This window comes from Coffea eugenioides, chromosome 7, assembly GCF_003713205.1.
Source record: "Coffea eugenioides isolate CCC68of chromosome 7, Ceug_1.0, whole genome shotgun sequence".
Classification (NCBI taxonomy): domain Eukaryota; kingdom Viridiplantae; phylum Streptophyta; class Magnoliopsida; order Gentianales; family Rubiaceae; genus Coffea; species Coffea eugenioides.
Window position 1 is genome coordinate 4,143,777 of NC_040041.1, and position 19,164 is coordinate 4,162,940.

The window sequence follows — 19,164 nt, forward strand, 5'->3', positions numbered from 1 at the left end:
ATGTTTGACATAAAAAATATTAACTCACTTGTACCTTGTCTATTTGCTCTTTTCATTTTATTTCCTTTTATTTTGACAATTGCTTATAGAAAGTCTAGCATTTTCCACAATTTTTAATCACCTTTTTTGTAATCAATCGATAGAAATGATCACTTGTTATCTATACAATTTCAAATAATAATGAATCCAGATTTTAACAAGGCCGATCCTAAAAATCCAAATAACAAGAAACCATGCCCAAAAATGTTGGGGTACGGACAGAAGAAGCCAAGAAAATCATGGTTGTACATTCTGAAGGTCTAAATCTACGTAACATGGCAAAAATGACAATGGGTTCAATCATCCGTATTTTAGCACATATAGATATGTTGCAAGCAACCAACGATCCTTTGGACGGTTCGTCATCATTAAAGGCTTTAAATTTTATTAATAGAATGAAAGATCAAAAATTCAAATTTTATTTTTTATTAATATATTACTATACATAGTTTCTTCTAAATTTATAACGTGCATGGTATATTCGTATGATCAATCGGTTTCTCTAAACTATGTTGGGTATCTGTCTTCCCTCTCAATGTAGGTTAGAGCAGAAGTAGAAATACGTTAAACTACCTGCTGTTGACGTCTGGTCATAAAAAAAGAAGAAGATACGTGGCAGGCAGCTGTGGGCTGGCTTTACCAAACGTTTGGCGAGTCCCTGGAGAGTGGACCACCCAGTCAAAATTATTTCTGCAGCTGGATAGAGCCACAGGTTATTCTTCAATGATTCTACATTGTACAAATTAGAGAGCAGCACGTGGACTCTAATTACTACCAGCTTTCTCTCTCTTCTTTCGAAGGAAAAATCGTCACAAGTACGTTAAACTCGTTTTTTTTAAATTTTATTTTATAACTTCGGCCTTGAGTGCTGAGGAAAATTTCAACTTGCTAGTGAGGAGAGGTTGTGCCCTTCCTGGGTAGCTCAGCCAGTGACCACATGCGGTAGTATCCCGTAGGTCACCGGTTCGAGTCCCAGTAACGAAAATGGGGTAACCCAACAACCCGAATAAGGGTTGGAGCCTGAAGTAGGGCCAGGTCCTTTTTTTTTGACAAAAAAAAAAAAAAAGTGAGGAGAGGTTGTGCTGGTGTCTTCCTTATGGGCCTCAAAAGATGATTGGGCTTCGTTTACGGAAGGAGCGAAGTGTTGCCTTGAGTATGCCGGACTGGCAAGCGTGGAGAAACGTCCGGGAGGTTGGGCTCGCAGAAACTTAAATGTAGTTCACGGACAGATGTAGCATGCGGCCCAACAAGGGAAACCATTTCTCTATGTTTTGGTTAAAGCTTGATTTAGTCACCAGTAATCAAACTACCGACTACATATTCAAGTTCATAGGCTACCGGTTGCAAGAGATCAATATGAAATTTTGAGACCAACAGTTCTCACATTCAAGTTCAATTTTGTCACTTTGGGTTTGGGCCTATTTAATTTCTTTGTATAGGGAATTATATATCTCCACCTGTATGCTCAAAAATGTTGCTCACTATTTCTTATTGAGAGAAAAAAAATTGAGATCAGAGTATTGGGTCTATTGGAAGTCATTGTAGTATTTGACCTGTGAGGCAAACAATTTAGGCTTCAACTTCACAATATTGAAGTGGAAATAGATCCTCCTGAAGCAGTGAGAAATATATTGGGAACTCCTCGTCTGACATGGACAGAATCTTGATTATCTTTTTAGCATTAAGGAGATCTTCTTATGAGAAGCACAAGTCTGTGAGTTTGCATGTGATTCATAAACTTGACTAGTCAGAAGTAGCTTTACCACTCTCATCATATCCCAACCGAACTTAATCATTAAGAGACTGGGAGTAGCTCATAAATTTTTCAGCCAAGCTTTGTTTGGATTGCATTTTTCTGAACTTTTTGTAGAAAAATTATTGCAGCGATTTGATATATGTGAGGTAAAAAAGTGTTTGAAAAATGTGTTCACGGAAAACGTAATAATTTTTCTTTAAAAATCTGCAATCTAAACACAAAATCATATATGTGTGCATGTCTACACGCACGCATATATATATATATATATAAATGAAAAATAACAATTGATTTGGGTTTTTTTTTAAATCATGGTTACTTTTCCTTATGAAACCGAAGTCAATTTTCTTTCTCTTTTAAAAGAATTCTTTTGGGTTATTAGGAATTTTATTGAGTCATGTTTTCTCCCATAAACTACAAATTCTATTCATCAAAGAAGAAAAGGGATAAAAACCCCTACTACAATTTGTATCCAAAAGAAAGATGGGAAACGATCTTTTTGGTCCCTTATGTTTGGGGTATTAGTCAATTTGATCCCTTATCTTACTAATTTAATCCCTTAATTAAGCCCGTGTAGAAAACATTTAACGAAAAATTGGAAAAATTCGAATGAAAATAAAATTTGATTTTCTTTCTCTTGTACAACAACTCTTTTAGGGTATTCCATACATTAGAACCTTTCTCGATTCATTTTTCCCCCCCTTAAAACTATAAATTTGGACTTTTAACAAAGGGATACAAGCAAACCTATAACTTGTATCTAAAAGAAAGATGAACAAAAATGTATTTATGAGCCTATTACCATTAGTGTTGATAATGATATTCATTCTCTAGGTAGCTTAGTATCGATTTATTTGGTCCCCATTTGATGGTCCATTGACACGACCCCGTATTAATGGGATTTCGGTCACTAAGCTGTAAGCTCTCACTCAAATCTCATGCTTCCAGATTTCCAGTTTCATGCACATGACGCACGCATTCTCCATCATTTGATGGGCTTTTGCTTTTACAACTTCAAAGCCCCACCATACATAGCCATCATCTTCATGAGTTGTAAGGGCATAGCCTTTGCTTTTCACCAAGCCTCTACCTAGACGCATATGTGTTAAGGTAGGAGCAGCTTTTATACACTACTTGCATAAAAGGGAATAAGAATAATGGCAACCCTTTAATTTAAGGTTGATTGGGTCCTCGATTGAGTCTATAGTAACATGCATGTGTGATCTGTCTGCTTGTTCCTCACTTTTACTCCGCCAAACTTTCCCCTCACTTTCTGTGTATAATACATGCATCTTGGAAAGAGAAAGTTGGCAGCTCCATGTTAGAGTCCGGCTCCTAATAAATAATAATATTATTGCTAATAATTAACTCATTAGTAGTAGGTTTTTTTTTTTGTTTTTGTTTTTGTTTTGGAGGATATGAAGGTAAGCACTGAGTGAACAGACGCAAATGCTACCTTTTCCTATCACGGACCTCACAAAATTTTTTTTTGTCCAGTTCAAATCGGCTCGTATAATTCTTACAATTTTTTTTGTGTAAATTTGTATAATTTGAGTGTAAATTTAAAATTGTGTACAAGCTAACTGAGTAGTTAATTATGTGTTCTTCAAGAAAGGAATTGCCATTATACTATCCTATGTGGTTGCTTAATTATGTAAAGTAGTTAACCTTTAAAATATTAATTTGTGAAATATTGAAATTTTAGATTATATATGAAATATTGACTTATAGAATTTGGGTTGAAATCTCCCTTCTCCCTCTTCGCTATTTAAATCCCACATTTCTCCTGCTAAAATATATAAAAAAAAAGGACATTCCACTTTTTATTGTTGATACTTAATTTTTTTAATGTAAGTGAGAGATTTTGAATTCGAAAACTCTCATTTACACTCTCTTTCCAGGTACCATCCAATCCATCCCTCATTCTTTGTTGATAATTAACTTTCTTCATATGTATTATTTATATGTTTCAATAAAACTTGAAAAGAACTTCTAATAATTACAGTGAAAACTCCAAACCTTAGAAATTTTGGGTTCATATCCTTTTTTCCCTTTCCCCTTTCTTGCTTCTTAAATCCTACCATTTTTTGCTAAAATATATTTAAAGAAAAAAAAAAGTGCCTATATGGTAACTATTTTTTGGAGTGTTTTTGAAAAATTTTACTGTAGCAGAGTTTTTAGAGTATATTTTAAAATATTTAAGAGTAGTATAGTTTTTAAAATATTTTTTGGGATATTTTTTGGATATTAAAAAAAATTTAGGCGACTTTTTAAAGTATCGTTTAAAGTACTTTTTAAAAATTTTATTGAAAAACTAGTGAATCCAAATAGAGGGACAAATTTTAGTGCACGAAAACCAACTACTACCATTAACCAATATTTCTCTTTTTCCACACAACTTCAACTTCATATGACAATACATTATTCAAACTTTGATCACCATCTCCTACAAACGAAAATGGAGGATCCCATCCCTCGTTCTGACACCTTAAATACTACTAACAAGAAAGGAATTTCACAAAAATGTCTTAATTATAGGAAAGCTCTTGAAAAGTAATTAGAAGTCATGATCACTCAATAAAGCAAAACTGCAAGTTAAAAGTTCCGGCTAGACTAATTAATACAACCAATAATTATACAATATCAAATGTGAAGTTAAGAGCATTATGAGCTGCAACTTTTAAGTAACATAAGCGAAATCACATTTATTGCTGATCGTGCGGGCTTGTGTAGACAGATTAGGATGTCTCTTGTCCCGTTGTCCGTGTGTCAATCTTGTGCCTGTTTGACATTTGAATGAATTATATACGCTGGTTTCTTATTAGTCACCAACTCACCGTAGAATGGCAGAAATATCAAATAGAAGAACTCTAGCTAGGCGTGCCTCTCGAATTCCTACTTTCTTCACAACCCTGTTTGATATTTTTGAAATCAGCGACTAAAAAGAAAAGTAAATTTATTTTTAAGTGTCCACAACATTTCTAGGGATAATGAAAAAGTACTCTGTCGATCTTTATATCATTTATCATTCACTCGTCTAATGCGCTTATTAAAAATATTTGTTTAAACTTAGTTTGATTTTTAACGTAATAGAAATTGCTACTCTAAAATATTATCTTCATTCTCTTACAAATTCTCTGATCCAGACTATGTTGGAGGGATGGAATTTAAGAAAGAAGTAACAAGAGAGAAAGGAATTTGAACCCATAATTTATTTTTTCAAGTTTGAACTTTAATTATTAACCAATCTGTGCAAAAAAAAAACTTAATTATTAGATTAAAGCCGATTCTACGGGAAAAATTCTAGTTGGTCCTTGATAAGAAAATATAAGGCCAGGTTTGGATTCTCTATTACTTTTTTTACTCACATACATTAAATCGCTACAGTAATTTTTCTACAAAAAAAATCCAAGAAAATGCAATCCAAACAAGGCCTAAGTTTGTAGAAAATCAATTAGGTCTGTGTTTTTTTTATTGGTTGCTTGTTCATTTATTGTTGCATTATCTATAGGAAAGCAAAGACGTGAAGCCAAGAGCAACTTAAGACCGTTTTAATATGGCGCCAAATGGAGGCCGTCGTACGTAAAAGTAACTGTTTCGGACGTCTGAGCTGCTTATTCTTTTTTATCTCAGTGTTAAAATCATTCCCTTGCAAGCAACAACTTAGTCGGATGACAGCAAAATTGTCAATTCAGGCAGGTCAATGACAGCGACAGCCTAACGTACTCCGTTAATTGACGGCATTATCACTATCCGGGGGATGTGGGAGAGAAAATCAGGTGTTTTTCAACGCACCACAGGTCTACAACTGCTCTTGAACTTCTACCAATTGGGAGCAAATCATGGCTGACAATTTGGGATCAAATTTTTTTACAGGTTTGACTTTTCTTTTATCATTAGCAGTCTAACTAATCCATTTTCACTTGTCCACAAACCTGATAATTTATGAATTGTTTTTCCATGTTCTAATTTGATCAACAAAATATTGTTAATTTTATGACTCGACACTCAACATTTTAGTTTGAAATCAATCGCGGTTAATTATCTAACCCCTGCATGCAAATGTGCATCCCATTTCAAATGGGATTGCTTTATAGATCTAATGCATTTTTGCATCTAGTCGTCTACTTTTTGAGTCCTCCCATTGCAGCTTAATAAATTTTTCCTTTTTTTTCGACAATTTAATGATAAAGTCCGTGATTCAGTATAATAAAACTCTGTTCAAAAGTGGAGTCTAAAATACAAGCATGTTCGTTTGTTTTTAAAACGACAAAAACAAGCAAAGGATCACAACTTGAAATTAATCCAATTTTTTATGATTTGTCAAAGACAATTATAATTAGGCTTGTGATCTCAACTATTTTCTCAATTTCACAAAGTATCTAAGATGCAAACGAATAAGAATTTAACATTAACTTTTTATACACGGACAATATATATATTTTTATCATTAGATGCACGACACATAATTTAAATTTGAATTTGAAATCCAAATTTTGTATATGTATCGTGCATCCAACCGTAATAGTGTATACATTGTCAGTTTATATAAGAATTATTCTAAAATTTACCCCACCAACCTTTTAGAAACATATATGATATCAAGTTCAATTAAAACGATATGTTGAATTAAGATAATCTTTTCTGATCTTTGTCTTCTCCTATCTCTTTATGACCCATATTTGCAATGGAAGAGAACGTTGACAAAAGAATGAGTGACCGGGCAGTGGACAAGCATATCTTTGGTTGAAATATTTACCAAAATTCGTGTTCCATAATTGACTTTTAACAATTTAGTCCATTTGGATCGATGATTATGTGGAAAATTATTTTTTGAGATAATATCGTAACACTTCTTGAGATATGATGCATGTGAAAATAAAAAAAAAGTTTAAAAAAATAATTGGGAAAAAAAAATATTTAGGATGCAATAAATTTTTTTTGGAAAAAATGTCAATCCAAACACTAATAACGTGATACATGAAAACCGGGTCGATGCTACACCAAGTCAAAAAAGGCCGAAGACAACATAACGAAGCTGTCAAATTGAAGCCCGCAATTTTTTCAACATACTTATGGTGGTCCATTTACGTACCTGATCTCTATCCTAACAACTTAAAAGAGAAAAAAAAGAAAAAAAAAAAGGAAATACAAAAAACAAAACAGACCAGAAAACAGAAAAACAAGAAAGAGAGAGAGGACCTTTTTGATCGTGTGCAGGCGAGCGAGTGATTATTCCCGCAATGGACTCTCATGCTAAAAGGCGAACTTTTTTCACTCAATGGTTGTTATTATACTTATCAGTATTTGTATTATTTGTTTTTTCTTTCACTCACTCTCCTTTTCTCTTTCTTCTCATTCCACGGTACACACTTTTCATGCATTTCTCCTCTGTCAAATACAGAACTCTCTCTCTTCTCTTTCTTTGCTTCTCTATCCAAATTCAAAGTCTTAACTAAATTCTTACAACTGTTATGGCTGAAATTTGACTCCTTTTACAAGAATCCCTGAAAGTTTTGATTCTGCCCGAGCATTAAGCTTCTGCTGATTTATTAAGTAAGTCCCAGATTGTGCTTAATCATCATTGTACCATCCCAGATTCTCAAAAGATTAAATTTTGCTGTTGATGGTATGAATTCGAGTGTCTTATAGGAGTTTTCGTCTGGGCTTATCTTTGAATTTGTCATGAGCCTGCTGCTTTCGTGTTTCTTGATCGTTGTTAAAAGTTTATTTTCACTTTTGTGGGATTTGTGTGATGGGTTGGTATTCATGTTTTCTTTTGTTGGAAGTTGAAAATTGATCATTCCACTGAAGTTAGGAATGATGCTTGTATAAGTAAAATTTTGCGTGGTCGTTGTGCTTGGATTTCTGTTTCTAGTGTACTAGTTTTAGAGTTGTTCATTTCTATAATGGCATGAACTTTTTGTAGTCGGTAAATCATGTGCACTACAGCATTTGCTGGATCAGTCAAATTTTCTACTTTTACCTGCAATAACGTCACTTTATTAGCTTGGAAACGTATAAGATATAGGAAAAAGAATAGAATTTTGGATCACTACATACTGTTGGGAATTCTCAGGTTTTCACCCATGATACAATTAACTGCAATTTTCAGGTTGGTAGATTATTTCTTTGTGGTGCATAGTTCATGTATTTAACTAATTATTATTCATCAAGTGTTTAACTTTTATACTTGAGTCCGTGAACCGCATGCCAAAATCTGAAGAGGAACTTTAACCTGAACTTGGAAGTTGCTTTTGAGGATAAAAGTAAAGAAAATACTGTGTGGCTATTTGTAATACAAAATGTCATTTATACTTGGCGCTTTTCAACTTTGTTATATTAAAATGGAAAATGAAATCGCCTAGCTTCTAAAGAAAAATGATATATCAGGCAAAATGATTTTGTTTTCCAATGTTAATCTACTCAATCTCATTGATTTGCAGGTTTTTTTTAACCAATTTTGAGGGGTGCTTTCTGTTTGATGACATCTGGTAGCTTTTCGTTTTATGCAATGATACTGAGATGCCTTCCTAGGAAAATTGGAGTTTCTGGGCTGTCCCACAGCCTGAATGGGAAGTTTATTCCACGTCATTGACTATAATCAAGGCAACATGGCTAAGAAAGTTGTTACACAAAAAAGACAGGTTGATGGTGAGTATATTGTACGAAGTATAGATGGCAGATGGTGTGCTAGAACTAGCTATAATTCTATAGCTTATGTTGGCTCCACTTAATTGAATTTTTATTGTTTCAACTGAAAATTACTGTCTCTTTTTGGGCTTTTTTTCAACTCACTAAGGTGATTGGTTTTGGACTCCTTGGGTTTACTGCTGTGCTGTAAGCTCTTGCTTTACCACGTTTGGTTCAAGGCCGTGCATTCTGTTGTTTAAGAATTTGCTAATTCAGTTGGATGCCTTAGAAAAATCAAGTGGCCACTTCTAATTTATTTGAAAGTAAACACATTTTACATATTGTTTCCTCACGAGATTTATATTGCTTTTGTAAACTCGTCCGCAGGTTTAGAGGCACCTCGAAACAGCTTGGAGCTGCCAGTAGAAACTTCCCAGAGCTTTCATGGTGAAGACAATAGAATGGTACAACTTAATCACACTTATTGCATTTAAAGATTTCTCTATTCCCATTTTCTTGTTAATCGTTTCCCGCTAAAGAACTTTCAGGTACAAAGATGTTGTAGTCAATTGATATGAGCAGTGTAAAGCAGAAAATGTAAAGGTCAAGTTGGAACATTAAGGTCTGGAGTAATCATAAGAATAGTGTTTAGGAGAGGCAGAAGAGGTGATTAAGGGTGCAGTCAATATTCAACTTTCTCTGTTAGATCCTTCTTAACCTTAGCATGTAACTAAAAGATGTACCTGTATCTCCACAATACATGTGGATGCGGTCATGTATGTATGAAAAGCAATGTGTATGGATTGTATCTTACTATGTTCTGCAAATCTGAATCCACTATTCTTAGTGTATCTCAAATTATGAGAGACTTAAGGCTTTTAGACTTTTTGATAGGCTTGTTATCTCCCAATTTTGGACTTTCCACTCTTTGGGGTAGGTACCTGGAGTTTTCGCTTATATAGTGTTGTTGGTGGTCTTTCTTATAACATGGAAACAAGCTAATTAATTGTCTTTTCTGAAGAGCTAGGGTAAGAGGGATGGAATGAGAGTTGACAGATATTTGTCACATTTCTTTTGGCTTTTCAGTTGAGAGTTAGCATATATTTATCGGATTGACTTTTATTTTCTTGCTTCTTTTTTCACGTTAATTGTTTTGTCCATATTTTACTGTCTATCAGAAGGAATACCAATATTTACTGGTAAGGCTTATTTTTTTACAGATCCACTTAGCTTTTATTACTTCATGATATTAGTTGCATCTTTGCAACCAGATTTATGTCAAGTTTCAGATTTTCACTTCTAAAACATCCTTCAAGCTTAAAAGGGCATATATATAATGTTTATCTGGAATCTGGTGTATCACAATTTATGTTGTGCAATTTCACTCAAGGTTTCGTATTTGTTGCAGTTTGAATATGATGTGCCATACAACTGGCCTGAGAACCATTTTTCAACTGAGGCTCCAATGAAAAAGCTGATCAGTGAAGAAATATACAGAAAACAGAACACCAAAAATAATGCACCGAGTGTAATAGCCCGTTTAATGGGAGTAGATATGTTACCATCAGAAACAAAACCAGTTGCACAGAAAGTTGAGAAAAAGAATGAACTGCATGCACAAAACTTCTGTCAAGAGAACCTTTTGAAGAATGCCTCAATTGGTCATGTTCCTTATGCATCAAAGTCTTCCAGACACAAGAAGTTCAATTCTTTTGACAGTATTGAAGGAATGAATCCCGATCGATGGAATGACAATGCAATTTTGGATAAACCCAGACCTCGTGAACATCCTCAAGAGGAGGAACTACAGAAGTTTAAAAAAGAATTTGAAGCATGGCAATTGGCAAGGATGAAGGAATGTTCTAAGGTCATCGAACTTGATTGTACTCCAAGCCAGTGGATTGCTCAGGAGAACCTCAATAAGGAAAAGATGGTTCTTTATGCAAATTCAGTTAGAAAGATGGAAAGTGAAAAGCCCATTGAACTAAATGAGGGTAGAATGGCAGCAACTGAAAGAGATTATTTACATAACAAAAAAATGAAGTCTTTTACAGCTGGGCAACTGGAGTCAGTTAATGCAAGGAAAAGAACACCTAGTGTGGATTTTAAGCTGCCTCCTTTAGTGAATTCTGGTGAGGAATTTGATGCTGCCTCTGGACCCTCAAAAATTGTGATTCTGAGGCCTGGTCCTGATACAATGGGCAATTGTGAAGAGTCTTGGGCAAGTTCTCCATGTATTTCAGAAGAGCGGGGTAGTATAGAAGATTTTCTTGAGGAGGTCAAGGAAAGGCTGAAATCTGAGCTGCAAGGTAGAAATTCTAAAAGAAGCACAAGTGTCAGAGGAGGGGGAATCGAAACACCATATAGCGAAAAGCCATCAGATCCTAAACAGATAGCTCAACGTATAGCAAAACAGGTCAGAGAAAGTGTTACTAGGGACCTTGGAATGAACTTATTTCGCTCAGAATCTACAAGGTCTTATAGAAGTGAAATTCAGTTCAATGGAATGGGTTCTCCTGAGTTCATTAGCAGAGATACAAGAAGATTCTTGGCAGAAAGGTTGAGAAATGTTCTGAAGGAAGAAATTCATCAAGGTGTACCTGTTGTTGCTCAAGGAAGCACAAGATCATCAATGTTGAGTAGTGGAAGGAGAAGAACAGAAGAATCAAGAAAAGTCTTGAGTGGAAAAAATAAATTGAGGTATTGGGATGGCATGAAAGATGAATCAGATTTTCAAAGCAGATCTTTCAGACGGGAGCCCAATGACAATACAGAGATTCATGAGGAATTATCTCCAAGGAACCTCATTAGATCTTTGTCTGCCCCAGTATCGGGAACATCATTTGGGAAGCTGCTCCTTGAGGACCGGCACATGGTGACTGGGGCTCAGATCAGAAGAAAGCATGAAGCATTCGAAAAGGTGACATTGAATGTGAAAAAGAGAAAAAAGGAAAAGTTCAATCTCCGAGAAAAAGTTACTAGTCTCAAATACAGTTTTACACTTAAAGGTAGGCTCTTTGGTAGAAAGATCCAATCCTTAGAGGATCAACAGGATAATAAACCGGATTGTGTGAAAGATTTCTTGAGGCGGCCAAGCATGATGATGAGCTTTTATGATAGACATGTAAGGATCTTTCTGATTCTTCTTTCAATTTTTCCTTCCAAATGAAAAATGTTTCCAATAAAAAGGTTTCTTGTGAACAAACCCATTGAGGGTGAGTTGTGACTTAACGTTAATAGTGTCTTATGAATCTAGGAAAATCCTACCGAGGTGCCTCCAAGTCCTGCATCTGTGTGCAGCAGTGTTCATGAAGAGTACTGGAGGCCAGCAGAGTATTTTAGCTCAACATCAGTATCAGATGTAGCATCGGTAGAGGATAGCATGATGCCAAACGTTTTCAGAGAGATCAGATCGAATTTAAAAGGTAAGTGTAGACAATTGAACAGACAATTGCTTCAATTGTCTTCAACGATCTCTAAATGCTATTAGGACATTACTATTAGTTTGTAGATCAAGTAGTTGCATTTGCTTGGTCTCTTGAAGCAAACTGACTCTCTGTAGTGAAAGATACAGCACTTGGATAGTTTTCTCGTATATTACTTGTGATTTGCAAAGTATGCCTGAAATACAAGGTTGCATGGAGTTTAAAACAATAATTAACAGCACAATTCTTTTCAGATGCTAACAGTATTTTGGTTCATTGATAACACAGAGCTAAGGAGGCAATTGAATGAACTCGAAACTGATGGTTCCAAGGATGCTATTATTGATGAGCAGCCAATGGAAACTGATATCATTGAGATTGAAGACCCAATGGAAGCATATATTAGAGATTTGCTTCTGTTTTCCGGTTTGTATGATGGTTCATGTGATAAAGCGTTAGCAAAATGGGACCTACTTGGAAGGCCTATCACCAATCAGGTATTTGAAGAAGTGGAAGAATCTTACAAACATAGGAATAAGGATGATGAAGGGTCCATTAAGGATCAAGGTGAGAAGTCAAATCATAAAATACTGTATGATTTGTTGAATGAAGCACTTCCAAATGTACTTGGACCACCTGTGTCAATGTCTAAATTCATGAGAAAGGCCAGTCATCCTGCCGTGCGGCCATTACGTGGAAGGAAGTTATCGAATCAAGTGTGGCAAATTATCAGTGGTTATGTACATCCCCCACCAGACAAATCTTTTTATTCTCTTGATATGATGGTTGCTCGAGATCTGCAGTCCTCTCCATGGTCTAGATTGATGGATGATGATGTCAACGCTCTAGGAAAGGATACGGAATCTCAGATTTTTGGAGATCTAGTTGATGAAATGGTCAAGGATTTACAGTCCAATTTTATGGAAGAAAAATCCTGTGCATGTGGAGCCTTGTGAATTCTTCTTACCAAAGCAATGCAGCTGCTCTAAAACTGAGACTTGACTACTCGAGTAACATGCCAATTTCTTGGTATGCCTAATTGAGCTGACAAAAATGAATTCTTTCACTACCCGAAAGCACTTAATATAGACATAGTTGAATGTTTACGGTAGTATTATTTGTGGATGCTTTTTGTTGTTTGTATAGGACTTAGGTCTGTCTGGGGTTGTGATGTAAATTGGTTGGTGTATAGGAATATATTTTTTGGTCACTCAGTGTTATTTATTCGTTTGAATGAGTTCATCAATTGTCAAATACAAAGTTTGGTTGTTTTAGAAGCCAATACAGCAACAGCTTAGCCCAGCAAACGAATCCACTGGCAAGAATTCAAGGAAGTCCATCTTGAGAGTACGCGTTCATTTCTGTAAATGTTGCTGACCTTTGGGACAAAATCTATCTCACACACATGCAAACCAAGAAAATAGAAAGCCTTATGATTTCCTAGCCCGGGAAGTCTTTGTAATAAAGTAGTCGAGGCAGAAAACTTAGGGCCTGTTTGGAACCTGAGTTTTTTGGGAGTTTGTCTAAAACTTTACTGTAGTACACTGTAGAAGTTTTTGAAAAAATTTTGTAGAAGTTTTGTAAGGTGAAAAATTTTGTAGAAGTTTTTGTAAGGTGAAAAACTTTTTTTTTTCCTTTTCTTTTTTTTATTTTTTTTTCTCTTTCCCTTTCTTTTTCTTTTTCTTTCTTTCCTTTTTCTTTTCTTTCCTCTCTTTTTCTTCTTCTTCCCCGTTACCTCCGCCACCCCCAGCAGCAACTCCACCTCCCGCCGCCCCCCTCTGCCCCTTCCCCCTCAAGAAATTAACATATTTAATACCAAAATTCAAATTAATCCAAGAGACTAGTACGCCATATTGTAGGAGGTAATCAACCAATATAAAATGCTCTGTTGACTGGAATTCACGGGCGAAAAAAAAAAATTCAATCACAAGTCAACCTCCATTCAAAGCTACGGGATTTAGGAAATCAACCTAAATGGAAGCACAGCAGGCTTCCTTAAACACTCTTCGTTCCAGCCATGATGTTAGAGGCCGAGCGTGGTGGAGAGACAGACACAGCAGGTCGCACTTTCCTCAGCTGGTTGCTCCTTCCAAGTCCGTCGGTACCTTCAGCTTGGACCACACAAAGAACAATGAATGGGTTAACACCAGCTCCAGTTGTTTGCCGCTGCGTCCAATTGCTTCAATCGGCTCCACACTTTGTCGAATTGCTCAGCTGAGTTTGGGGTGCAATTTACTGTATAGGGCAAGCTTTCTGTGATTTCAAAATGCACAGTGAAGAGTCTGCTTTACCGAAGTGCAAGTGTGGGTTTGGTACTGAAAGGGAAAGTGAAAAACGACGTCGTCCTCTTTAAGTGTAACAAGGGACACGTGAGTTTTTGGAAGTTTTTTGAGATTCCTGTAGCAAAAGTTGTTAAAAAACTAGTAGGAAACAAACTTGGCTAAAAACCAAGGTTCCAAACAGGGCCTTAATCCCACTCAAAAACACTTTTCCGACAAAAGGGAACACTAAAATCTCATGCATGCTGAAAAAAATTTAGTAAGAAAAGGTAACACGGAAAAAGCAATTCACCATGACTACAAAAAGTCTTAAGGTGGATGTCCTTATAGGATCCCCACTACTTCCAAGATATACAAGAAAATTCAGGGTTATTTAGTACATTAGTTGTGACTTGGGGTTGGGGATCCAATATTAAGCTCCCATGCGAACATCAAAGAATTTCATGTTCTTCCCATATTAGATGGGCAAACAGCTTTCGCTTATGGGCTTGTTTGGTAAACCAATTTATCCTGTTTGGGCAGTGTTGAAGAAGAGTAATAACTTTGGCCTTGTTTGGCAACTGTTACAAGTTTTTTAATAACTTTAATTACAGTAAGCTCAATAAATTTCTTAAAGTTTTTTTAAATTATACACTTCAAAATATTCAAAAATTTACACACTTCAAAAATTTTTTCTATAATTTCTACAGTAAGTTACGGTAAAGTTTTAGACAAACATTCAAAAAATCCACTTGCCAGACGGGTTTGTCGCAAAGCGTGTACGCTGTACAGTAGCAAACTACTCCACATTTTTCCAATCACATTTGCAGCTTTGAACCTTGTTGCTTGATCCTGTAAATCCTAGCATCTCATCATATTTCCAGTTCCTTTTGGACATGACTTGCATCAGGGATATTTTGAATATGGTTAAATTATCTGTCATCAGCAACAAATTTTAGAAAATCCTTTTTATTTGGGGGGAGGTTAAGATTAGTAAGTAACATTGCTAAAAATTCTTTTAAGAATCTATTCGTGTTAGTGATAACAACCACTACTACTAAAATTGAGCATAAAAGACAGTACGAAATTGTGGCATATTTTGACTTCAATTCCGGCAAGTAACTCTTTAACATATTAGGAATCCAATGTATCCGCATGCATGGTTCATCACTATTCCAAACTGATGGCGAAAAAGCATTTACCTGATTACTCTCATAATGCACCTGATTAGACACTAATTAATAATTATGTCCTAACACTAATTATGTCCTACTTTTTGGCTGCAATTTTTTTTTTTTTTGGTTGGAGAAATGCATTGTAGTAGGTCTCATTTCCCCACTAGCATTTCTATTAGCTTTCTCTAAATGGAATCATCAAATCTTTTCAAGCCTTTATAATTATCGGGAATCACTCAAGTTTATTTGGTTTGGCGAAAATATTAAGAGTTCATAAACTTCGAACATTTAAACAAAGCAATCGACCGTTCAATACATAATGATACAGGTTTTTAGAGGGACAGATATTAAAAAGAAAAACAAAATTTGCAGTCAACATCCTTAACAAATCGTGAACAACAACCTATTATTGATGCACTCGGTGTTTTTGTTCTTAACTACAATTTGGTAAAACTAAGCTTTCGTGTCTTTATTACTCCTTCTAATTAATTTGTAGGAACTACAAATGTAAACAATTTAGTGGAAGAATGGGTTAGGTCGTACGGAAAGGAAAGCGAGAGTGTAAATAAGAGGTCACTGATTCGAGATCTCCCATTTATACTATACAAAAAATAATGAAAAAAGAGTAAACAATTAACTAAATAATTTAGTGACAGGACAGGAATATTTCGGTGGGCATTTGTCTGGCCATCTGCTGCGCCGCCGCTGCGGCTGCGGTGCACATGCCATGTCGGTGAGTCTCCGGTTGTCCTCAGCTGAGAAATCTTAGAACCGGACAAAGACGTGTGCGGAACTCAACCTAGTATTGCATTAATCCAAATTGTCACCAACCAACCCCATAAAAAATTTAAAATAAAAAAAAAAATGGAAGGAGAAGGAGAAAGGAAATGAGGAATTGTCACGAGACAAGATTGGGGTGATGTACATATGATTTAGGAGTGAAAGGTTGGATCTATCTACAGTTTGGGTCATTCTTAATCATTTTTTCTTTGGAAAATTTGGCATTATACTCCAAAGTCCATGGATTTCGTTACACTTTGAAGATGCCGAATTTACCAGGTAAGATGCATGTGAGGATGCACGTTAGTGTCAAATGAAAGGAAGTTTCGCGTTAAATTTAATCATGATTTATTCCCATGAATGTTTTGTACCAAAAAGTCTCTTCTTCCCACGCAAACCTCACTCCTATTTATGGATTTTGATCTTCTAAAATATTAAGCAAACACGCAATATAATAAATTTATGAACTCGATAGCCATATTATATTAGAAGGCAAGTACAATTAACCCAACAACTCAAATGTAAGACATGCATGTGTTTTTTTTTCTTTTTCTTTTTCTTTTCCCCCTAAAATTTTGAAAGCTTTTAAAAATCTCCTTTACGTATTAAAAAACTTTTTTCACCCTCCATAAAGATCTTACGTCAACTTCTATTTTGGCGCTAAAGTTGTGCATGTGCGTAAAGATTATCCTCTCAGAGTAGCCTTGTTTGGAAAGTAATTTTTCTTTGTTACGTTCTCTGTGAATATATTTTATAATCACCTTTTTATCTTATGTATATCAAATCACTATAGTAATTTTTTTAAAAAAAATTCAGAAAAATGCAATCCAAACATGACCTTAAATTTTATGGTTTGATCCCTGCATAGAGCAACCGGCCATGAACTACTATTTAGTTTGTGAAGTTACTAAATTCTCATTTTTCGAGTCATAATGTTTGAGTTAATTTTTCGGTGTGTACGACTAGCTCACTTTCTCAACTCTATTGTAATTAAAGATACATGAATCTAACAATTTAAGCAAGAAAATTAAAGAATATCTTATATAAAACTCATCAACTGAGTTCTTCACCTGTTTGGATTGCAATTTTCTAAAGTTTTTGTAGAAAATGTATTGTAGCAGTTTGATACATATGAGGTGAAAGAAAATGATTGAAAAATGTATTCACGAAATGCGTAAAATTTTTTTTTTGATGAAAATCCCTTTCTAAACAAGGTCCTTCCCAGAATTACGGTCACATCAAGAGACCTTAAAAATTCAAGGTTGATGAAAGATCAGCGTTGAACTAACTTCGTTGTAGTACAGTATAGCAGGCAAGTTGAACGTTGATGGCTGCTTCCATTGCAGCCCCAAATCCACACCAGTGTTGACTGGATTGAATTCGTGAGAAAGGGAAGAAAAATGAAAAAAAGTGGGGACAAACGGAGAATTATAAACGTAGAAGAAGCCTGCCTCTTAATTTGTCGCCATAACGGGCGATAGATGCGCTCCTGCTTTTTGATACTGTGATGGCAACGCTATGGTCGTCAAAAACACTCGTCAACACAGCCCAACACTGAATGAATGAATACTCCCGGTCTCCTACTCCATTCCGACCAAACATTCATTTTCTTCATTCTTCGTCTCGTGCAGAATAGTTTAGTCTAGCTAGAAGGTTTTCTAAGGGCTATTTTTGTTTTAGGATAATTAGAACGGCACACACGCTATAATTTTGAGAGTTATAAATAATTTCAGCGATTAATTTATTCTTCTCAAATCTATAACTATCTTCTTTTTTTTTTTATCAACAATTGTCAAGCTCAGGAATTGAATTCTCATTTTCTTAGCGTCTTACATGCATGTTAATGTCATGTTAGGAGTAGTTTGATTTTCACATAGAGTTCTCACTCCAAAGTCTCTAATTCGAGTTTCAATTGTTACTGTTCTGGGTATCGGTCAGACCTACTCTGCCCGGCACTGTGAGATTAGTCGAGTGTAGATCCGGATATCCAGAAAAAAAAAATACATGCATGTTAATGAATAATTTGGTAAATTCGGCTTCTTCTTTGTACGGCGCACGATACACCATATACGAAACTCAGCTCTCCTAATCAGAATCTTCCTGAGATCACACGTGCCACATTGGAAGTGATCTTTACGTGATCAGGACTGTGTGTGTAGCACGGTCACGGTGTTCCTCGAAGTAGCTGAATATTCTTCTATTTTATTAATGCTAAACATCCGCGTTTGTGACTTGTCAGTTGTCCAGAGGCGGGAACCTCACCCGCCCGGCGCGCTACGCTGCTACCAGAATTATTGCCCGGGCAAATAGAAGAGTATTATTATAATACAGTACCAGTAACTAGTAATTATTTTTGTTATAGTGAAGTTTAATCTGGTTAAGAATTGATTAAAAATGTTTACCACGATCGAACAAAATGTCACACAAGACAAAACAAAGCAAGCTAACATTTTGGAGTGCATTAATTTGGACGACTTCTCACTATTTTCTTTTTTTTTTTGTGTCAACTAACGAATGCCTGTGTGGCAATTTTACATGCACTTCTTTTCAATTTTCTAAAATAATAGGAGAATTTCAAATTTTGGTTATGTGTTATACATTTAAATGTATTGCTATGCAAAATTCGTGGTCGAGACTAAAAAATTAACCCATATAGAGCTCGAGGAAAAAAAATTATAGAATTTTTAAATAAGTGCTTAACAGCAGTCATTAATACATCTATTTTAAATATAATTTATCATTTAAATACACATATTTACTTTTTTTTATACCAAACACATTTTTAATTGAAAAATGATATTAACACTCCTTTAAAAAAACCTTATAGTACGAGGTGTTTTGAAGAGTGCTTGAATCATTTCCTTTCAACTTTATTTCACTTACTTCAATTCAAAGCCAACATGTGAGAGCCTTTTCAACCAGTGCCCATTGGCACAGTTTGACAAATGCAAAACTATATCCCAAAAAAAGAAATGGAAACATATTCAAATACAGGAAAGACGTACAGAAGAATTAAATAAAGAAAAGATAATTGGAAATACGTCCAAGTCTTGTCTTTATTATGGTCCAAATTTCTTGCCTTTACTTTCTCGCTACCT

The 19,164-nt window shown here is 35.3% G+C and overlaps 1 protein-coding gene across 1 annotated transcript; it reads left to right on the plus strand.

Annotated features, from left to right (window-relative positions):
• The first annotated feature begins 7,226 nt into the window (after positions 1–7,226).
• Positions 7,227–13,093, plus strand: LOC113777546. The gene is made up of 6 exons (XM_027322662.1): positions 7,227–7,351; positions 8,242–8,449; positions 8,816–8,892; positions 9,837–11,552; positions 11,685–11,853; positions 12,142–13,093. Exons 2-6 carry the CDS (start codon positions 8,368–8,370, stop codon positions 12,807–12,809), a joined length of 2,712 nt encoding a protein of 903 aa, XP_027178463.1. The 5' UTR covers positions 7,227–7,351; positions 8,242–8,367; the 3' UTR covers positions 12,810–13,093.
• Positions 13,094–19,164: the final 6,071 nt, after the last annotated feature.